This window comes from Rattus rattus, chromosome 13 (genome assembly GCF_011064425.1).
Source record: "Rattus rattus isolate New Zealand chromosome 13, Rrattus_CSIRO_v1, whole genome shotgun sequence".
Classification (NCBI taxonomy): Eukaryota; Metazoa; Chordata; class Mammalia; order Rodentia; family Muridae; genus Rattus; species Rattus rattus.
Genome location: NC_046166.1, coordinates 26839915 through 26864476, shown reverse-complemented (window position 1 = coordinate 26864476; position 24562 = coordinate 26839915). Strand labels below are relative to the sequence as shown.

The 24562-nt window shown below is 39.6% G+C and overlaps 1 protein-coding gene across 1 annotated transcript in view; it reads right to left on the bottom strand.

The window, feature by feature from the left end:
* Anxa10 (annexin A10) overlaps window positions 1–23247 on the bottom strand; it is a 76566-nt gene extending 53319 nt beyond the window's left edge. Inside the window, exon 1 of the mRNA XM_032919279.1 lies at window positions 23060–23247. Within this exon, the coding sequence (XP_032775170.1) occupies window positions 23060–23077 (18 nt within the window). The 5' untranslated portion in view covers window positions 23078–23247. The remainder of the gene's footprint in view (window positions 1–23059) is intronic.
* Between the last annotated feature and the right edge of the window lie 1315 nt (window positions 23248–24562).

The window sequence follows — 24562 nt, the reverse complement described above, 5'->3', positions numbered from 1 at the left end:
TTTTTCAAAATTGATGGGGACATAGTTATAGATAAGATCCAATTACTAAACAAGTGAATGTAAAGTCTTTCTAAGTTAGCAGTTAGACGTTCAGGAATCTAAGAGAGACAGAGAAGAATCTGATCTCATTTACACAGTCTCTTACAATTTAACATGCAAATACCTTAGCTAATTTATAGGAAACAATTTTCAGGAAGATGTAATTGCAAATAACTTTAACTCAGTAGAAGTAGTAGTAGACTAAACTCAAGATAATTACAGTAAAATAGAGAACTTCCATGCTGTTCCTTTTCAAAGCATATGACATCTACTTTCTAATGCCTCCAACCTGTGAATGTTACTTTACACTAAATAGACTTTTTAAGTACTATAAAATTAAATGTCACAAGGTGGAACAGTTCTTTGGATTATCTGAATAAATTATAAATATGACTGGCTTTATAAGATGTAGTCAAGGGGAGATTTGACTGTTAAAAAACAGAAGGGAGGCAATAGGATAACAGAAGCAAAAGTTTCTGCTGCTAGTTTTGAATATGAATGGAGGGAACATAACCCAGGAATACAATCATCCTTTAGAGGCTGGGAAAGGCAAAGAAACACTTTCTTTTTTGAGTCTTTAGCAGAATCTAGTCTCACTGACACCTTAAGTTGAGGCTAATGGAATTAGCTGTAGAGTTTTAGACCTTGGGAACTCGAGGAGCATGAAACTATGTGGGTCTGAGCCGTGGAGTTTGTCTTCTGATTTGCTACAGGAGTTTAGGAAAGTAAATCATTTGTTTGAAATCCTTGTCTCTGAGTCAGTCATCAATCCTAAACTCCTGCTTCCCAAAATTACACAGTTTCAAGCAGATTCCTTGCACTCACAACAAATATCTGCATTTTAGAAATGATGGAGATGTGAAAAGAAAGTAAGGATATAGAAATCATCAGGTAATAAAAAATCGTATCATTAAGAATATAATGTAATAATTTCATATTGGTGATATTAATGAAGAGACTAAAGTTAATATTTATACAATTATGTTTAGACACATTTAGGTCACTTACAAAGGAAATAAATTGGCATTAAAACTCTCTTCCTTCACTGTTGTTAGGACAAAAAGGCAACCAACAGATTGGGAAAAGATCTTTACAACTGATAGAGGGCTTATATCCAAAATATACAAAGAACTCCAGAAGTTAGACCGCAGGGTGTGAGGAGCTGTCCGAGGAGCTGTCCTCACATACTCCATTACAAGATGGCACCGGCATCCGGCAGAACGCACCTAGTAAAAAGGGCAATACGCAGGCGCCTGGTAACTTCCCTACTCAAAGGGACATATGCTTTTGGTACATCATCTGGCATAATTAGCGGTGACCAGTCAGAGAGTGACACGTCCTGGCGAGGATAGTTTCCTATATAAAGGGCGGTTATTCCTCCTCGTCTCCGTGATTGTAACTAGCTTATGCTCTCCCTCTCAAGACGATTAAAGCTTTTTCTGCAGAAGGATCCTGTGTGTGCAGCGTCGCTCCTGCTAGGCGCAGACGTGGCGCGGGACATCTGGTGCCAAACCCGGGAAAGACCTGCGCCATCGTCAGCACGCTCTGGAGATCCCTTGGCGACACAAGGGAGGATTCAGAACTGCAGGTACATCAATGCTCGAGAGGCAGCCCTCTCTTGGACTTTGTCTGGGGTTGTCACCGCCTTTGGGAAGGATTTGTTGAGGCTATAGTATTTGTCCAGGGAGCCACCCTACTCTTTTATGTTCTGTTTTCACCATTTTCACTGTAAAAAGGACCGATCACAGCAGCTGAAGGTGCCAGCTCAAGTCTCTCAGATATAAGTGAGCCACAAGAAGCTCCCCTTTTACCTTCGGATTTTGACTATTGAGGAGCAAGGACGCGATAAGGCCGCACGAGATAAGCGGGTGCACCGCCTGGGGAGGCGCGTGTAAGACTCATTACATAAGAAGAGCGTGTCTGTCTCTACCCTTTCACCTCACGCCTTGTCAGGCGGATGGAGATAAGCGGCGATCCTGGCCCATCATGGGATCCTCTGACAGTCTGTGGTCGCGGCCTTGGAAACAGTATTAAAGCAGAGGGACATCAAAATTGGAGGAGGAACACTTAAAACTTTGAAAAGGAGGTGGAGAGGGCGTGGCCTTGGTTTCTGTTCAGGCTGAATTCATGATTGCCTCATGGAACAAACTTGGAAAAGACCTTGACATGAAAATTAGGCGAAGAGGATTAGCCTAGACCAAAAAGCTATATGGAAGCGCGGATTAAGAATTGTTTAAAGGATGAAGCGTGTAAAGGCAGCAGTAGTAGAAGGACAGGCCACCTCGAGGTAGTCCGGAAAGTATGTCAGAAAACCTAACGTGTGAGAGGTTAAGCTACAAAGAAAAAAAGGACGCCCCAAGAAAGAAAAAAAGGCCCCGGTAAGTCCAAGAACCCGGGCGTTGAAATTTTCAGATTCCAGCACTTTCTCTACACATAAAACCAGGAGGGGAGCCAACCTGTACCCCTGTAAGAAAGAGCTAGAAGCGCTGAAACCCAAACAGTTCTGAAAGCTCTGAAAATAAAACCCACTCAGAGGAGGAGGTCAGCCAGCTGAATGAGGAAGCAGCTAAATATGAGGAGAAAGATATTACCCCGAATGTAGGGGGCAATAGAAGCCTTCCTAGCGCGCCACCACCATGGCGCCCCTCCATATGAGACACGCCACGCCTTCTCACTAGTCCCCGAGAGGTGAGGCAGCTGAGTATGACACTTCCTATCTTTGAGACTGAGGAGGGACGGTCCATGCCCTGGCCAGATATAATCAGATTAAGGAATTAGCGGAATCAGTTAGAAAGGGGGAGTCACGCCAACTTTACTCTAACACATCTCGACAGGTTGGCCATGACAGCATTGACACCAGCTGATTGGCAGATGATTGCTAAGGTAGCCCTTGCCAGCATGGGCCCAATACATGGAATGGAAAGCCTCTGGTATGAGGCATCCCAAACACAGGCCAGAGCGTAATGCTACGGCTTATAGCCTGGTTACCAAGAATGGACTTTCGAGACTCTTAATAGGACAGGGCCGCTTTGCGGCTGATCAGTCTGCTTACTAGAACCCCATGCTCAGGTCTCCAAAGCACGGCTATTAGAGCCTGGAAGGCACTGTCCAGGGAGAGGATTGATAATCAACTTTACAAAAGTTGTTCGGGACCCCAGGAAAATTTTCTGGAATTTGTAGCTAGAATGAGCTGAGGCCAGATCTTTTGGCGATCCTGACCAAGCAGCACCACTAATAGAACAGCGCCTGCGTTCGACAAGCCACCCAGGAGTGCCGAACAGCCATAGCCCCAAGAAATAAAGAGGCTGGATTGGCTTAGAGTTTGCAGGGAACTTGGAGGGCCTTACTAACTCAGGCCTGGCGGCCGCCATCCTCCAGTTCAGCGGCGCCCGTTAAAGGGACGGATAAAAGATCATGTGCTTTCAATGGGGAAAACAGACCATCTAAAAAAGAGACTGCAGGATGACAAAAAGAGACAGGGGATCTGCAACCCTCTGTGTGTCCGATGTGGCAAAGGCTACCATAGGGCTGGACCAGTGCCCGATCAGTGAGAGACATTAAGGAGCAAACTACTCCCTCCTTTGGAGACTTCGACCTAATGAGATGTCAAAAAAGCGGGCTGGGCCCCCGGTCCCAGGGCCCTCAAAAAGATAGAACCGCTTTCACAGTGCCACGACCCGGCAGAGGAGGTCCCCCAAGAGGCGACACAAATTGGACTCACGTGCGCCTCAGACTTCTTTCTATTCATGCCCCAGATGGGCATTCAGCCAATCCTGCACCAGACTGTGGGGTCTCTACCCACGGAACCATAGGCCTTTGTCCTTGGGAGAGGATCTCTCGCCCTACAAGGACTGCCAGTCCATCCAGGCCTTGTTGAAGCTCAAGCGCTCTCTTGATATTCAGATTCTTTGTTCAAGTCCCGATGGGGTTTTTCCATAAGTAAAGGAGAGATAGAATAGCACAGTTATTACTCCTTCCGTGCTCCCAGGCCACGATACAGGATACCAAAGGGACCCATGGGTCCACTGGTCATGATTCGGCATATTTTGGTGGTTCCCTTAACAACCGCCCAAAATTGAGCTTAGAAATTAATGGAAAGAAATTTCGAAGGCATATTGGATGAGGCTGATAAAAGATATAATTTCCTCAAAATGGTGGCCTCAATCATGGCCTACACAAATCTTTCACTCACTACAAGGATTAGGCTACCAGTCATGCCCTATGATCAGCTCTGCCCTCTAATTTGGACAACTGCGGTATGGCCGACAGGGACAATTTATTCTTATGTACTTCCTGTTAATCTTTGGGGAGGGATGTTATGCAGACCATGGGACTGACCTTATCTAATGAATACCCCCACAAGTGGGCCCACATGATGTCAAGGATGGGCTATAAGGAAGGGAAAGGCCTAGGGCAATTAGAACAGGGTTGTCTCCACGCCCATTGAACCGAATCGCCAACCCCATAAAAACAAGGCCTGGGTTTTCCTAGGCGCCATTGGGGCAACCTGACCCGCACCATGGAGGACGGAGGACAGGTGTGGGTTCCCAATGGCCATTAACCTCCCTAAGAAATTATAGGCAGCTACAGGACTGGTGGATGAACAATTAAGATTGGGACGTTTGTAGCCCTCCACCTCTCCTTGGAACACCCCAATTTTTGTAATAAGGAAAATCAGGAAAATGGCGACTACTCCATGACTTGAGGGCATTAACGATCAGGGCGAAATCATTGACCCGATTCAGCGGGGGCTTCCATACTCTCGCCCTAAAAAGATTGGAAATTTGGTAATAATAGATATCAAGGATTATTTTCTCTATTCTGCTTTATCCCAGAGTGGGCCCAGGTTTGCTTTTTACTGTCCCATCAATTAATCATACTGAACCTGCCAGTGGAAGGTCCTACCTCAGGACATGGCCAACAGCCCTACAATGTGTCAGTTATATGTTCAGGAAGCCCTCAAACCAGTCAGGGACCTATCCAAATTTACTGTTAATCCATTACATGGATGATATATTGATGTGTCATAAAAGACTTAGAATTACTCAAACAAGCCTATTCCTTATTACAAAAACCCTTAAACAATGGGACTTACATATTGCTACAGAAAGGTCCAAAATTGCTGACACAGGTCATTTTCTAGATCCATTATTTTTTCCCTGATAAGATTATACCCCAGAAACTGGAAATCCGTAGAGACCACCTCTATACTCTTAATGACTTTCAGAAGCTCTTGGGAGATATCAACTGGTTGAGACCATTTTGAAAAATCCCTTCCATGAATTAAAACCTTTGTTCCTCGAAATTATTGGAAGGGACGCTACATCTCCCCTCATCATGCTTAACTCCGCTGCAACCAAGGCCTTACTAAAAGTAGAAGATGCCAAAAAAACAGGCCCAATTGCAACGCATTGATTGATCTCTACCCACTCTGTGTACTAGATACCAAGGATTTACCCACTGCAGTTTTAAGGCAACAAGGTCCACTGTTATGGATCCATCCACATGCTTCCCTGTGAAGATTATTGATTGGTATCCAGTGAGTAGCACATCTGGCTATTAAGGGCCTAAAAGCTGCCATCTGTCATTTTGGGACTCCCCCCCAATCCTTGATTATCCATATCACCCTACCAGGTCCAAACTCTAGCCATACCTCTGATGATTGGGCAGTGCTGCTCACATCCTTTACAGGGAAGATAGATAATCATTATCCTAAAACCCCCTATTGTGTTTTGCAAGATCACAACCTATTGTTTTCCCTCGTGTCTATCCCACAGACCATTAAAGGAGGGATAATTCAGTGTATCTGGATGGGTCAAAAACAGGGGTGGGAGCATATGTGGTAAACTCCCAAGTATTCTCACGACAATATTTGAAACCTCACCCAAGTGGTAGAATGCCTGAGTGGTCATGGAGGTCATTGAAAAATTCAAGTTCCTCTGATATTGTTTCCAGATTCTCCTATGTGGTTAATGCTGTTAGTATTCTGAAACCGCCGGTATAATTAAAAAACCACTAGTAAGGTGGCAGATATTTTCCAAAAATCCAAATTATCCTATTAAATAGAAGATTCCCTGTATACATTACTCATATACGGGCCAATTCTGGACACCCTGGCCTAATGAGTTCAGAGAATGATTTGGCTGACAAAGCCACAAAATGATAGCTTGTGGCCCTGGCCTCTCCTTTAGAGGTCATAAAAGCCTTTCATGGCAATTTCCATGTCACCCTCAGAACTTTACGCCACGCTTCTCTAAATCTAGAAAAGAGGCACGTGATATAGATCACCAATGCCAGCAATTGCTGCCCAGTTCCTCCCTAGTTCCTCACATCGGGTCAACCCGAGAATACAGCCATTGCAAATCTAGCAAATGGATGTTACTCATAATTCTACTTTTGAAAAATTACAGGTATGTGCATGTATCTACTAGACATACTGTTGGCATTCTACATGCCACCCCACTTACAGGAGAAAAAACAACACACGTCATTCAGCACTGCCTTGAAGCATGGAGTGCTTGGGGAAAGCAAATGTAAAAATTGACAATGGCCCCACCTACACATCTCAAAAATTCCATCAGTTTGTGCTCAGATGCAGGTTACCCACCTGGACGGGCCTGCCCTACAACCCTCAAGGACAGGGAATCATAGAGCGTGCTCATCGGACTCAAATCATATTTAATAAAACAAGAAGGGGAATTATGATGGAACTCCCCCCAACACCCCAAGTGGCCACTGCTCTGGCCCTTTTACCTTAAATTTTTTTAAATCTTGATGAAGCTGGACAAACAGCAGCTGGCGACATTGCTCAGAGCCCAAGAGGACAAAAAGAATCAGTCAAATGGAAGGATGTATTAACAAATGAATGGAAAGGCCGGATCCTGTTTTAATAAGATCCCAGGGAGCTGTCTGTGTTTTTCCACAGGACAATGAAAAATCCCATATGGATCCCAGGACGACTTACTCGGAGCATCACAGCAAGTGATCAAGAAGGGACTGGGACTCCTGCACCTCCTCACTCTTCTTCCATGGATGCCAGCAACGGTGCAGGGCGAAGCACGATGGGGAATAATGTCAACCTTTCCACTCCCGATGCGTGATGTACCACTAATAGGGGATTTAGGGTTGGCCTGTTACCTAAGGATCCACAGGTTGAACAACCTAAAAGAAAAATAGGACTATTACCCTTAAGGGCAGCCTTTGTTTTGGCATATTCAACAAAACATCTTTTGATCTTCCTTGCATTATGTTATATAATCAATCTTCTGCTTGGTTAAGGGAGGCCACATGGGGAACTGGTGAAGAGGACATTGTGGCTAATGCCACAGTTCTCTATGGTGGTGGCCTTACATTGCGTTAATGGTAGCTGCACTGATCTTACACCCATGGCGATGCTACTTGGAGGAAAGGGCGAGAAGGGACGGTTGTCATTTTCCTGGACGGGGAACATCAAAACTCCCAGGCCTTTGTGTCACCTCCATATAATATGACAAATTTACCTGAGCTGCTAATCTGTCTAAGAGTCTTTCACAGCATCTGTTACAGAATTGGACCTCGGAGTTTGAACAGACACTTCGGGAGCTGAGAGCGACTATCATTCAAGTAAATTCTACCCGACTGGACCTGTCTTTGACGGAGGGATTGTCATCCTGGATCACCTCCAGCAGTCTCTTATTTCAAGGAATGGGTGGGAGTGGGACTTTTTGGAGGATCCTCTGCTGTGGATTAGTGTTACTCCTCTGGTTTGCTTTGCAAATTGAGATCTCAAACAAGAAAGGACAAAGTAGTGATCGCCCAGGCACTTGTAGCCCTTGAACAAGGAGCGTCAGCCGATATCTGGTTGACCATGCTCAAGCAACAGGTCACCGGCTGGACAGCTCTTGCACTCCTAGAACCTCGGTTCATTGCACAGGATTAGAGTGTCCGGCTTGAGCAGCCCATGAGGGGTGACGAGTTTAGCATCACACAGGGCAGTTCTACCAAATACGCTCCCTGGAAGGCATGTCATATTACATGAGGGTTTCTGCCCCAGTTTTCCCTCCCTCAAAAATGGCAGTCTCCCAGGAGTGCCCGGTCCCAACAACAGCCTAACGGTATCTCTCTTGTACAGGTTACAACTTTAATGAGGATACCACCTCTGTCTTCGCCCTCCTATATCTGGGTGTCCTGTTTGCTTAAAAAAAAAAAAGGGGAGATGTGAGGAGCTGTCCGAGGAGCTGTCTTCACAGATGTGAGAGGAGCTGTCCGAGGAGCTGTCCTCACATATGTGAGGAGCTGTCCTCACATACCCATTACAAGATAGCACCGCATCCGCAGAACGCATACCTAGTAAAAAGGGCAACGCAGGGGCCTGGTAGCTTCCCTACTCAAAGGGACACGACATTTTGGTACGTCATCTGGCATAATTGGCAGTGACCAGTCAGAGAGTGACACGTCCTAGGCGAGGATAGTTTCCTATATAAGGGACGGTTATTCCTCACTCGGCGTCTCCGCATTGTAAGCTAATGCTCTCCCTCTCAAGACGCATTAAAGCTTTTTCTGCAGAAGGATCCTGTGTGTGCCGCATCGTTCCTGCTGGCGAGACGTAGCGTGGGACAGCAGGGAGACAAATAACCCTATTAAAAAATGGGGTTCAGAGCTAAACAAAGAATTCACAGTTGAGGAATGCCAAATGGCTGAGAAACACCTAAAGAAATGTTCAATATCTTTAGTCATAAGGGAAATGCAAGTCAAAACAACTCTGAGATTTCACCTCACACCAGTGAGAATGGCTAAGATCAAAAACTCAGCTGACAGCAAATACTGGCAAGGATGTGGAGAAAAAGGAACACTTCTCCATTGTTGGTGGGATTGCAGACTGGTACAACCATTCTGGAAATCAATCTGGAGGTTCCTCAGAAAATTGGACATTGAACTGCCTGAGGACCCAGCTATACCTCTCTTGGGCATATACCCAAAAGATGCCCCAACATATAACAAAGACACATGCTCCACTATGTTCATAGTAGCCTTATTTATAATAGCCAGAAGCTGGAAAGAACCCAGATGCCCTTCAACAGAGGAATGGATACAGAAAATGTGGTATATCTACACAATGGAATATTACTCAGCTATCAAAAATAATGACTTTATGAAATTCATAGGCAAATGGATGGAACTGGGAAATATCATCCTGAGTGAGGTAATCCAATCATAGAAAAACACACATGGTATGCACTCATTGATAAGTGGCTATTAGTCCAAATGCATGAATTACCCTAGATGCACAGAACACATGAAACTTAAGAAGGATGACGAAAATGCTAATGCTTCACTCCTTCTTTAAAGGGTGACAAGAATACCCTTGGGAGGGAATAGGGAGGCAAAGTTTAGAACAGAGGCAGAAGGAATACCCATTCAGAGCCTGCCCCACATATGGCCCATACATATACAGCCACCAAACTAGATAAGATGAATGAAGCAAAGAAGTGCAGGCTGACAGGAACCGGATGTAGATGTGTCCTGAGAGACACAGCCAGAATACAGCAAATACAGAGGCGAATGCCAGCAGCAAAGCACCAGAACTTCCAGGGACTAAGCCACTACCCAAAGACTATACATGGGCTGACTCTGGGCTCCAACTGCATAGGTAGCAATGAATAGCCTAGTAAGAGCACCAGTGGAAGGGGAAGCCCTGGGTCCTACCAAGATTGAACCCCCAGTGAATGTGATTGTTGGGGGGAGGGCGGTAATGGGGGGGGAGGATGGGGAGGGGAACACCCCTAGAGAAGGGGAGGGGGAGGGGTTAGGGGGATGTTGGCCCGGGAATAACAATCGAAATGTAAATAAGAAATACTCAAGTTAATAAAGATTAAAAAAAACCTCTCTTCCTTAATATTAAATGTGAATATATACTTGACTCCTTCTAGAACCCTAAGGAAAAGGTTTAGAACTTAAAAGCCTTTAATCTAGCAAAATGACAACTTTAAAGAAAGGAAAAAGAACATACTAATTACCTATTATTTCATAAGTAATTCTCAAGAGTGATTTTATCCAATGGGAGTAGAATCAATGGGCAGAAGTAATTGGGAGAAACACTTCAGAACTATTAATATTGGTATTTAAAATCATTGTAAAGTAATAGCCAGCAATAACTGAATTTTTACTACATAACAAATCTTGTGCTAAAGAATGGTAACCTTTTAAAAACATTAGATAATGAATGATATTTAATATAATCAACTTTGTAAATGATGAATTCTCTGGGAAACAATTAAAATAATTTTTCTTCTCAGTACAAAGAATTGTTGGGAATTTCAATCGAAGACATTTGAAGACATAGTGTATCAGGCATTCTTTCATTCTTTCCCTATCTTTGAACATAGTCATATGGAGTTTGTTTCCTAGTTGAATAACTTTGATGTCTTATTTAATAATCTCCCCTTTCCTACATGTTATCAAATTATTTTTCATGTTGTTATTTTCTTATCTTTGAAGACAAATACCATGGAATGGTTTTAAACATGCTTCTCAAATATTCGTATGAGTGGTCTAATAAATCATATCAACAAGACAGTATAAACTAAGGTGAGTGCTCCCATTGCAAAGATTTATATGTGCAAAAATAATAATTCAATATTTATGAATAGTCATTAGTATAATAATTGGTAACATAAAACAAGAGGGTGATTGATGATTTTAAGCCCAGGGTTTTCCAGCATATTGTATCAGTTTATGATTATTCTCATATTAAAAAGAAATGGTATTAAGTTCCTAATGAGGACATTTATGCTTTGAGTTCAGTCTGTGAAGACTAGTGCAGAAGAAAAGGCTACAAATATAAGTACTTTGATATTCCACCTTTAGGTGTGTTGACTCTAGGAGTTGTGTATAGGTATCTTTTTTATAAAGACAAGGAAATTTGTGTTTTTTCAAGCTTATTTTGAACATCAACAGTGCTAAGCTTGTCAGATTCTATTCTTGCAATGTATTTTGAAGACCATAAGACTTTCTTGCTTTAATTTACTAATAAGGCGTGATATACTCACTGGTCTTTGACTATCGATACTCCCATTCTCTTTTAAGATAACTTTCTTCTTTCCCTTCTAGATTCTTCCTTTTATATATTACCACATTTGTATATGTTTTAGGTTGTATATATTTGCCACTGTATCCATTAAGATTCCTGTTCTTCAATTTTCTTTTCTTGTAATGTTGACTTATTTTCTGCTTGAGTGTAGTTCAGTGCCACAAGATGAGTAAGAAAGCCTACTTTTTCCCAAATAGAAGATAATTGCTGAGTTCTGCTTGGCCATGTGGAAGGGATAGGATGATATGGTTTTCCAACCCTACAACAGAGCCAGCAGTGTGTGGGCCGCTGTGAGCATTGATGGTTGCTATGCATGAGGCTTGTTTGTATTAATTTGTTTTTACTTCATCCTTTTTTGGGAAATATTCTCCCTGCTGAGGTTAATGACACCATGATAATTAGAAGCAGCATGAGTGTGGAAAGTGAGGGTGTGTCTAATGTCTTAGCCAAATGTTAAATGCTGAGACCTTCAAGAGAGTCCTTAAGGCTGTGGGAAAGAACTCTGAAAACACGAGTTCAAGAATATATAATTTCTCAACTATACAAAATATGAATTGTATAAGGAGCTTTTTGTACCTAAAAGAGCAAAGGCAGCTGCACTAGTAAGCCAGCTTGTCAGGAAGATACTAAGAAAGGCAGATTCCTGAGTTCAAGGTCAGCCTGGGACAGAGGGAGTTTACCTCCAGGCCCAGGCCCAGGCTCAGGAGTGGTAGGAATGACAATCTCAGGATGGGATCCTACTCAGCTAAAATTGCTATCTGTGTTTACAAATAAGGGCAGAGGTCTGAATTCATTTACAATGTTAAAAAGAAATGTGCTTGTTTTCTCTTTCTAAAAATCAAGGGATTTCAATCAAGGAATGCTGATTCCTGGGGTGATCAATAGGGAACCTGGAGTAAATGATTGAATTGGTATGTAAATAAAAACAAAAAAAAAAAAAACAAAAAACCTGGGCTTGGCCTGCTGAAGAGATAACAACCCACAGGAAGAACTGCTTGGAGTGGTAAGAGCTAATATAGATCTTATAGATTTCTTTCCCTGGCTTTTTCCTTTTGAACTGAAACCCAAGAATTACTTTCAGAATTCTTTTTAACAGGATTTCTGACTTGGTTTGAAAATCCAAGAATTTTTTTTCTAACAGACTTTCTGACTTTGATCAGAAAACCCATGAGCTATCCAAAGAATTTTTTTCTAGCATGAGTGAGCTGTTTCTAGCAGAGAGCTCTTTCTGGGAGAAAGCTGTCTCTAGCACAGAGCTGTCTCAAGCAGAGCTATAGCTGGAAAACTGTCTCAAGCAGAACACAGGCTGTCAGCTGGTACGCACAATTTCACTTTGAGTTGTTTCATTTGCGGCTCTCAAACATCCCGTCCTCAGAACCCATCTACAAGCCAAGGCTGGTTGTTGACAGATAATCGGAACAGCCTCACAGTTCCAAGGAAATGAAGCTACTAGCTGAAAATCTTTCATCAAGGAAAATGCTAGGCCTGCAGAGTTTCATTCAAGGTTGCTTTTGTAACAAATTAATAATACCACTACTGTGGACTTTTTTCTAGGAAAAATAATGGAGGACACTTTCCCACATGTTCTAGTCAACTTAGGAAATGATATTTTTTACTTGAAGTGATAAGCTAAGAGTGAAAAAAAAAAAGACACCTAATGTTCTCAGGCAAATGGCTTAAGAACGTTTAAACTAAACACAAAGATAGGTAAAGAAAATATACAAATTAATAAAATACTGATACTTATGGTTTTTCTTGACTGAGAATAGAGTTAAAAAGAGTAGGAGGACAGAAACAGTGACTGGTTATAGAGGTATTAGAATGAAGATACATTATGAGTAGATAAGACAGAGAACAACTATAGAGAGGTTGATACATATGGGTCTACATACATGGCTGTTTTGATTACGTTCAAAGACTTTTAGGTCTGTGCAATCCAGCTGGCATGTAGACATGCCCTCAGTGCCACCTTAGTCAATCTGGCTTGAGTCCTTTAGTACACACCCTTATTCCCAAACAGTGACTTCTGAGGGGCAGACAAAGTAATAAATCAGAGAAAGATTTGACAGAATGAATCAGAGATAGAATATATTCAACTCTAAGAACAAAGCCATATCAGAGCAGTGTATCAAGAAACAGTCATTCTATTCTAGTCTGCTCACTCCAGTAAGTTCAATGCAGTGGAGTTGAGACAGTTGGGAGCCAGTGCAGTGGGTGCAATGCAGTGCAATGTAGTAGAGTTGCATTGAGTCCTTTTGTGAGTTCATGATGTTTAGTGCAGGTCACCAGAGGCAGTTTGAGCCACAAAATAAGAAGTAGCTAGAAGATTAGAACAGACTACCATAGTTAGTTTGAGGTCAACCAGAGTAGTTCAATAAGAAACAGAGAGAAGCCAGGTAGAACCAGTCAGTTTGGAAAGGAGTTTGAGCAAGAACAGCTGAATTGAACCAGCCAGAGTTCACAAAGAACTAAAAAGAGTGAGTCTGTTTAGCAGTTAGGCTCTGAGATGACAATTACATCAGGCAAATAAAAGTTATATATTTGTGATCATGCATAGAAATGAATACAATTATATGTAGACAACAAATGGGTACACAGTTTGTTGCCTTGTCCACTAAAAGACTATAACAACAGTTACTCCAGTAATCACATTTAATGTCCAGATTTTCAGATATCAGTGAATCAGAAAACTTTAGGAAAGCAGTGAATTCTATGTCAAATAGAGAAGAAATAAAAAAATGAGATTGTTATATCTTGTAGTAGAAGCAACAGAAAGCTTAGTACTAAGTCTACTAAGCTGAATTCAGTCTCTAGTACTCACATGGCAGAAGCAGAAAGAAGCAGCTTTGATGGTTGATGTCCCGTCCCTCGCTCCCTCCCTCCCTCCCTCCCCACTCACACACACACACACACACACACACACACACACACACACACACACACACACACTCATACTCACAAATACATTCATGCTCACAGACACATACACACACTAACTCACATATACACACATAAACACACATGTACGCACACAGTGAAATGTAATAAAAAGTAAGAGTTGACTGTATAGTTTTGAATAACCATAGGCAGGATAGTTTGAAGACATAGACAAATACTTGTAGGAGTATACCTTTATTCACAGATGGAGATGTCTTTTTACCTTTAATACATAAATATGTCAATAAATAGGATTATGCCTATATCTCTTCCTCAAAAAAGATTTTTCAATTATTAAAAGTAAAAAATATAAGAGAATTAGAAAATAAACCCCAATATGGATGCTGAAATTAGCAATACAAAATTTAGAGAGAAAGAAGACCATTGAATAATCTTAAAGTATTTATTTGGTAATACATAAGAGAGTTATCCTATTTTGAGGAACATCTGTACACAGTCATCTTACCACGTTCACTGCAACTAATTGGTCATATCCAGAACTGATGGTTTGATACTGTGATCTCTGTCACAGCATGCACTGGAAAGGATGAAATGTGTTCATACCATTGTTTTGAACAGAGCACAAGTACAACCTAATTTCAAAAAAAAATCAAAGAATGCTAAGTTAAAAGACATTTTATTCATAATTGAATACTCTTTAAAAGACCAAGGTCAGAAAATTGAGGGAAAACGGAGGATTTATTAGAGATTGTTAGGGTGAAAAATATGATAACAAGATGCAATATTTTTGAATAGTTATTGACATAGTACAGGAAAAATGAAAAAATGGATATAATCTGAATTGTATTGCTGGTTTATATACTAGTATTCAATTTGTTGTAATATAATAGTTTTGATGTCTTCAGTAAATATAAATAGAGAGCTGGAAAAGGATAATTGGTAGTCTAGATCACTAAAAAGTTGTATTTATTTATTTTATGTGTGTATGTATGGGTGTTTTACATACATGTATGTCTGTATGCCTTGTAACATACCAAGTGCCCAGGGAAGTAAAAATGTTGTCAGGTCCCCTGAAACTGGAGTTACAGATGGTTGACATGTGGGTGCTAGAAATCAAACATTGATCTCTGCAAGAACAAATGACTTCAACTACTGAGCCATCTTTCCAGTGTGAGCTCATTTGGATGACTTCTGTATGAATCTAAATATCCCTCAAAACAGTTAAAAGTGTCTTGGTTTTAGGTTCAAGCTTATTTTCATAAATCCATAAATGGGATTCTATTGGCCATGTATAAACACATTGCTCTGAGTTTAGTTTCTAACAGTGATGTGTCAATGATGCTGGAGGAGTAAATCACAGCTTGAACCATGGGAATGAGAATGAGGGGTCGTAGGGAGAAGATAGTTAAATGGAGAAAAGCACCAGCATACAGATAAAGTAGAATTACCTTGAGTGGACAACTTCTAGAGGGAACAGAGTTGTGAGTTGAAAGGTGACATATTACTATAGCCATAACTATCTGAAATATTCCTCCTCTTATATTGCCAGAGGGAAGGGACAGATAATTTCACAGATTCAATATTCTGTAACGGATCTCTCTTCATCTCAGGCAGAGGTGTGATTTTTTTTTTGTAGAACTACATGAACTGAGGAAAGAGCAGGCTCCATGGCCAGAAAGACTGAAGTTTATAAAAGTTCTCCAGTCTACATGCTTCTTTGGGCTTCTGGGCAGTGTGGTAGGAGGACCACTCGATAAAAATGTGACTAATGCTGAAGAAGTTAGTCAGATGCCTTAGTTAATTCAAATAACAAAGTTTGAATGACATGAGTTTTTCTATGAATATTTTCTCAACAGTGAAATACAATTATTAAGGAAAACAGAGGCTAGGAAGATAAATCTTTGTGTAAAATATTTGCAATTGCAAGCGTGAGAGCACCTGAGTTCTCTCCCTGGATCCTATCTAAAACTAGAGGGATGATCAGTGACTTGAATTTTTAATCCCAGGCATATGATTGGGGGTTGGGGGTGTGGAGAGAAGGCGTTGGCTATCTAGCCCAAGCTGTTAGGTGAGCTCCAGGACAATGAGAGATCTTGTCTCACAAAACAAGATAAATGGCATCTGAAGGATAATAACAGAGGTTGGCCTGTGGCCTACACACACACACACACACACACACACACACACACACACACACACACACACACAGACACAGACACACAGAAACATGTGAATGTTTATACACATATAGACACTTCACTATTTATGTGTATATGTGTATATATGTGTATATATGTGTATACACATATACATGGAAAAAGAAAGAAGGAAAACAAAATGCATCATAAATTTGTATTCTTATGTCTGTCATAGAAAGGAAAGATGTCTAATACCTAAGAAGCGACAAACCTACCTGTTTGTTAATGACGTAATATGCTATATGTCATCCTGTCTACAAACAGGAATTTATAAATCACTGAATAGCATGAAGAAAATCTGGAGTATCCAAGAATATTAATCCTAGCATTTGTAATATCTGGGAAGAAAGAGAATCAGTATTGCAAGGGAAAAGAGTTCTGAGGAGCTCTATTGATTCCCTGAGAAAGGCTCAGGTGTGACTTTTGTTACACATGTACAACATCCCCGTATCCAAAGGCCTAGTTCCCTTATTACTCAAGGCTCATGAATCTGACTACTGCATTCATTGTGAGTATTTGCTTTTCTACAGTCCAGCTGCATGCCTGATTAAACACCCAGAAGTCAGCACAATAGCAAATGAAAGATACACAGAAGGAGCCCATGCCCCCAGGTGCTAGTGCCTCTGTCTTTCAGAAGCATTGTAAGTGTTTTACCTAACTCTCTAAAACAGTGACAATTTGAGACTGGCTGCAGAATGGATGTCTGGGAGAGATGTACACATATTTTCAACATCTCCAAGGAGTTGAACAATGATTCGAGAAGATTGCTATTGCAAAGAAAAAGAATGACCCAGTTTTAAAAGATAACATGATTTTCTTAGTTACTCAAAACACTAGCAACACACAGTATCACACTGATGAGTCTGCTGGGGGTAAAGTGCTTTCTCTTCTCATAACCTGCAAAATCTAACCATGGGTCTCTCTTTCCAACTTCTTTGAAATAAAATAGTACCAATTAGTATTACTAAGGTGTACAAATTCAATTACTAAGGTGTCCTGTTCCTTTTTTTTTATAGATTGCCACAATATAAAGATGAAAAGGGGATCTGAAGCAGCCTGTGAATGAAACCAATTCTTACTTGACTCATAACAGCCGTATAATAAGCACACAGCCAAGAGTACAGATTAGTTTTATGTTTTGTACATGATATTTGTGGGGGTCTAATTATTTTCTATTTCCTGCTGGCATAATAAACTAGAATGTCTGAAGGACTTGAGTGATGCTATAACAGAAAGAACATATATAGATAAAACATACATATATACATATATACATACATAATACATGTATGAATACATATACATACATGCACACTTATATACATGCATACATACATACATACAAATAGAAGAATTCTATAGTGCATAGGAGAATATATGAGTGGAGATTCATGTGACATTGGACCAAGAAAATGAGCCCTAGAATTTTCCAACTTTTATTCTTTATATAATAAATGCATTTACAAACTGTAAGCAAATGTTTGTGAATTACTGAAGAAAATTGACTAGACTAGACTTGGACACTGACAGCAGGGGTTCAAAAATAGTGTTTTAAAATTCTTGTAATCTCCTTTTGGTGAGTCAGCCTGAGCTACTCCTGATTGTAAGGGACTTCCGCTGATAAATGAGTTCTATAGTACTTAGAATGTACTTGGGTGTTGGTCTGTGAGACTATGCTACAAGATGAAAAAAAAATCAGTGAGCAAGGCCCTGTAACAGACTCTGTTCTTACCTCCTCACCCAATTACAGACAATCATGACTCATTAACGTAACTGGGATTCTTCCTGGCCAAATATAATTTCTCAAGATGTTTATCTTACAATTTAATCGTTTTTAAAATTAAGTTCATAATTTGTGACAACCTAATGATTTCTTTCCTGTACTGTTTGTTCAGGGTTTATCAATTAGGAAGAACACAATTGCAATATAGTTATGCATATTTTCTTTATTCAGACTGAGAAATAAAACAAAAACAAAAAGAGAAACAAAACAACAAACACCCAAATGGATTCACACTGAAACTTCAACATATCTGGTTTAGTTAGAAATATTAGAATTTCAGAAGAGTTAATGAATTTAGAGATGTGGATACCAATTTTCTACAGAAGAGATCCCAGGTGAGCAGTACCTGAGAAAAGTGAGTCTACAAATATAATTCATATTATTTTCTTAGTAATAGAGATAATCTATGGAATTGCTTCCCCAAACTAAACATTTGCAGAAGGCAGACCTTGATAGTTTTACTCACTGAAGATCAGTCAGCAAGTAGTCTATGATGCTTGTGAGTAACGGTTTCTGACTAAGTCACAGAAAGCTAAAGGTAACCCGGACTTCAAGTTCTTTGTTCTTGTATTCATTTGTTCTAGCTTGCAATAATAAGAGGGTAGAGTTGACTCACCAAGTAGACACAAGGTTGGTACTTACATCAACGGCCTGACACTATTACTATGGCTGTAGTGTGGTTACAGACAGGAGTCTAGCATGGCTGTCTCCGAGAGGCACAACAAGCACCTGACTGAGACAGACGCAGATACTTATAGCCAACCAGTGAACTGAAGTCGGGGACCCCTATGGTTGAATTAGGGAAAGGCTGGAAGAAGCTGAGGAGGAGGGCGACCCCATAGGAAGACCAGCAGTTCCAACTAATGTGGACCCATTCCTGAGATCTCTCAGATTCTGAGCCAACAACCAGGCAACATGCACTAGCTGGTTCGACTCCCTCCTACGTCCCCAGCCCCCAAACACACACACACACACACACAGCAGACTGCTTGGTCTGGTGTCAGTGGGAGAAGAGGCATGCTTAACCCTCGAGAGACTTGGGGCCCCAGGGTGTGGGGAGGCATCCTCTTGGAGACAGGGGAGCAGGAATGGGATAAGGAACTGTGGGAAGGGGGACCGGGAGGGTAACAATGGCTGGACTGTAAAAAATGTAAGTACTTAAGGAAAAAAGAGGAAGTCCTTATGATAGAAAAAAAAATGCATTTCCCATAACCTATTTTTTCAGTAATTGTGAGGTTTGTTCCTTTCTTCATGCTTTATATTTTAATTAAATTTGATTCAGAGTATTCTATATGTTGTCACCTTTCTTTCAAACACACAAGAATAAAGATTGATTTACTTGAAAAAAAAAGTAATTCACTTTAGTTTTCTATACTTCCTGTACTCCTAAGAGAGAGAGAGGGAGAGAAAGGGAGGAAGGGAGAGAGAGGAGGGAGGGAGGGAGGGAGGGAGGGAGGGAGAGAGAGACAGGGATCCTACATGATACATGGTAAGTTTCTGCCTGTGTGCTTAGTTACCAGTCACTTTTGCACAGCCCTTACCTTAATGGCAAATCAATAGTTGATAAAAACAAGCATTTTTCCTTTCAAAATTAGCAGAGTGCCTACATTTTAGTCCAGAGGAAATGGTTTTTGCACTTAGTTTTTCATTCCAACACTTATTAATGCCACCAAGACTTCAGTAAAGGTTGAAGCTATACCCAGCATAACTCCCAACTTTTGTTGAATCATATGTGTAAAGTTCACACAATGTAGTCTTGTGATAGTGAAAAGCAATCTGAAATATGAATAACCTTTTAATAATATTTGCTCAGTAAGTCATATTACAGATAAACAATCCAACTTAGATATCTGGGAGGAAAGTTTCTCAGAAATAACCTTTCTACTTCTGCTTCGAAATAATCTCTCCATCCGAGCAAACTCGACTCTCACTCGAGGTCACCCCAGTCTGTGGTTACTTCTCCATAATGCATTCTCCTGGTTTATTGAATTATAGGATTCATTTATTTCACCCTCATCGTGTTCAATTATTTAGCATCTCATTGTCCATATGAACAGTGCCTCTTGAACTCATTTCGAGACATATTTAGAAGTAGAGGCATCTTTGTAAAAATATTCCTGTTATTTTCTCTTTCTCTTCATTGGATTCACAAGGAATCTTTTCTTTGCCTGATAATGTTTGCAAATGTAATTTCAGCTATTCAGGAACCTGAGTAGGCCTATTCAATAGGCTGAGATCTATTCAAGAAGGCCACAAATTTTGAGGCCAGACTGGAAAGTTTAGTGAGACCATATCTTGGAATAAAATACAGTAAAAGTCGAGGCTGTGGCTTAGTTGTCCTGGGTTTATTTCCTGTTACCACAGAAAATTAAAGGTAAATCAATCGACCTATAGAACAATTAGCCTACTTTTCCTACATAAAGCTGGAAGTTTTGCAATCATATTGGCTTCTACTTTTTTTCTCTTTCTTCTTCCCTCTCTCTCTGTCTTTCCCCCCTCTAACTTCTCTTGTGGTAGACGTGATCTGGTGTTGGCAATTTTCTGGCTTTTAAATAATTAATGTTGCTGAGTTTTTGTATTTTAATCTTGAATATTAGGAGGAGCTAGGTTCCTTGAAATTATGGAAGTCTAAAATCCTATAGCTGAAATCACTGAGCAGAATGTCTAGTAAGAGCTAGAAAAATTTAAAAATCTTTAGCATATTAATGTCTATTGATATGAGAGAGTTAATTGTGGATATTAAATTAGATAAAGTTCAATTGTAAGTTTCTCCAGTAGGTGTTCAAAATTGCAATAATTTCTCAACTTTTTGCATATGATATCTTGTTAATTTAGGTATCGGAATATAGATATTTGATGCCAGTATGAATATGCTCTTTTGCTTTTAATATTGTAGTGATTAATGCTTTTCTGTCAGCCAATAAATGTGGTAGAAATATATAAAAGTCTCAAGACGAAAAGAAAAGTAACAGAATGAAAATAAACTTGTCATCATTTCAATGGATCCATAAATAAAATCTTATGCCAATAAGACACCTGGGACTAATTGAAGGCAGGATAAGACAAAATTAGCAAACATTTTCCTAGAATAATCGGCATAATGCATTCTAAAGAGACCATTGTAGTTTGAAGACTTTGAATTCTGTGGATGTTGGAATGCCTGGGTGCGATCGAATCCTGTTTTGAGCAAGATTTTTTTAATAGTATTCAGTATAATGTCCTGTATTCCTCCTGAAACTTGGCATATCTAATTAATAAGTCAAATGATTTCAGGTTTGCAGTAGCCAATGTAATCTTATCTTCAACAGATGCCTTACATATGAGCACATAAATAAAACACATTAATGATGTCAAAGGTAAGTCTAGTTTCTGATCATGAGAAACATCCGTGAGCTGCAATAATCACTGGGATGTACCTAACTCCGCATAATTGAAAAAAAAATACGCATTGGATTCATAGCAATGTCGCTACTTTTCCATGCTACTGCTTCTTAGCTGATGTATGTATGACAGTGCCGTGCTATTCTATAGACATCGAAAGTACTACTGTGTGCATATCAAACATATATGTTTAAATATCAAGATTTTAAACCACAACTGCTAAGTAGAAGGTTGAGGAGTCTACTTTCAACGGGTCAGTCAAGAGTCAAGCTAGTTAGTTATTTCTACTAGAAAATAAGAACTGTATTGGTTGATGGAGAACTTCTTTCTTGTTTGAAGTTACCTCATGCAAAATGGAGACTGAATGATGAAGTTACCCTTAATATACAATCTGCCTTGACATACAATCCTAGACACTTGGATCAAATAGCTTAAGATTGGAAGTTTGTTCATACTAGAATGACCTTAGCGATGTAAAACTTAAGTTCATATTGTTCTCCATTCATGATTGTTCTAAAAGTTTACAACACTCCTCTACAATACAGTCAATCAATAAAATGAAGTGTAGATGTGGTTGAATGTACCTGTTTAATTTTTGTGTTTTATTGTTTCTACAAGTGAAGCAAATTGTATATCTTAAAATTTTAATGTAATAATACCATTTAATCCCTAATTTAGGACACATATCTTACAAAATTTTCCTTAAAAACATTTGTTAACATGGTATAAGTAATAGTATAAGACTGGTACAAAATGTAATGTTAAATACTTTCAGTTAATTTTACTCAAATCAAAAAGGTAGAAAACTAAATATTTTCATAAATTGATTCATTATGTTTGGTCTTGAGCTATTTTTTTTTACTTTTTTAAACTTTTTTTACTTTTTTTACTTTTACTTTCTCCATAGTGAAGCATAACTATGATATAATTAATGAAGATGATGACAGCTTCAACTGCATATGAGAAGAAGTTACAAATGTAAACTGCCAAACCAACGGGGACAGAAGGACGCCACATTTGAAGGGCTCATTCAGTGCTTGTCTTGAAACACGAAATAGATAAACAAAATTTCTAGGAAATAATACTGTGTATATGAGTAAAGAAAATATTTTTGTTCTGCTGAATTCATGTATCTCTGGCATAAAACTTTTCTAGAGAATAGTTTCAGTATAGATTTAAGACAATCATTATCTGTATACATACGTATATAAAACTACCAAGTGATGTGGATACTTCTTCACATATGCTTATACAGATGACCTCTGTTGGTTCTTCCAAAGATAGGGGACTAGCAGAGGGTTTGTACTGAAATAATTTATATGAAGAAAAGTTGAATTAAGTTAAACAGGTACTAAGTTTTAACAGATCCTCACTCAAAATGGAGAGCTGCATTCAACATCACTTTAATTTCCTATATTAAGAAATAAACATGACGATCAATTTTTAGTATAACCTGTCACGATTCTGACTCAGACTACTTATTAAAGTAGCGGCAATTTAATTATAATAGAATAATATATTAGCATGGATTTAAGGCTTAATAATATTAACTCTATTTAATAGTTATATTGGACAATAACTAATTAAAATTTTAATGAAGACAAATTAAAACCAGTGTTTCCTCTACAAAATGCCAAGTAACCTAATTCTCAAAAGACTAAAAAGTTTTATAGAAATAGTTAAAGTACTCACATATTCCCCACAGAACATTTTGAAGAGAGGAAGTAACCAGGGTAGATCACAAGGATTTCAGTCAGGGTCCTACTTCACAGAGTTGTTCCCTGTGAGGCCAGAGTGGCTGAGGTTCCCTACAGTTCCAAATTTAAATATGTCTGCCTGACCAAGTATCTCAGGCAAGAAAATACAGAGGCAAATCAGGAACAGCATGACTCAAGACACAGTATTTATACTTTGCTCTCAATCATATGTAAATAGATAGAATTATTACACAAAATAAATGAACCACCAGCCCAAACCCCTGCTTATGTGTTGATTTAAGGAAATACATTAGCCAAATAATGGAGAAGTGTAACCTTTTGTAAAAGCTGATGACTCATGGAAAGGTAAGCCGATTAGGGACCAAGTTAATGGTTTATTTTCTGATTAATTATTACTAATGCCCAGATGCTTTGAGGTGCCTGGCACTAGTTTCATTTCTTTTTTAATTTCTAGGCTCTGATTTTATTAAGAGTTTCCCAAGAAAATTATTTAGTAATACTTTTATTAATTATTTGAAAATTTCATGCTATGCATATTGAACATATTCACTGCCATTCCATATTCTTTTCATTAACATTTTTCCTTCCTTCCTTCCTTCCTTCCTTCCTTCCTTCCTTCCTTCCTTCCTTCCTTCCTTCCTTCCTTCCTTCCCTCTAGACTGTCTTTGAGATTTTGTCTCTTTTTAGTTTTCCTTCTTTCTCCATTGAGGCCGATTTCTGGAGCCTGACTACTCCTGAGAGTATGGTGCAGTATGCATTAACCTATTGGGAATCATATTGTTAATGAGAGCTGTTAGCTCTCTCAGCTAATGGTGGGATCTCATGTCTCCCTTTCCCTCTCAGGATAGGATCTTGTCTGCCTGGCGTTTTCTCAGGTCATGTGCATGCTGTCACAATAGTTATGAGTTCATATGCCCAGGTACATTGTGTTTAGAAAACATGGCCTTCTTGGGGTTATCTATCACATCTGTCTTTTACAATCATTCTGCCCCTTCTTCCATGAAGATCCCTGAGCCCTGGGTGGGAGGATGTCATATGGATGTCCATTTGTCGAAAGTATTCAGGAAACAGTAATACAGATATAATTTTATTTGCAACTGTTAAAAAAATAAAACCGGGGTTGGGGATTTAGCTCCGTGGTAGAGCACTTGCCTAGCAAGCGCAAGGCCCTGGGTTCGGTCCTCAGCTCCGAAAAAAAAAAAAAAAAAAAAAAAACCAAACCAAACAACAACAACAACAACAACAAAAACCGTGTCCATCTATTAAAAAAAAAAAAGACTAAGAACTTCGGAGATTCTCATTATTTTCATATTGACCATAGAGGGATCTCTGTTACTTGCCATCTACTTCATAAAACTTCCCTGATTTGGATTGAGAGATGCTCTGATCTATGTATACCACAATAAATCATTAGGAGTTATTTTAATATTATATCCATTTAGCAGAGCAATAGTTACTGTATAGTCAGTCTTTGTTA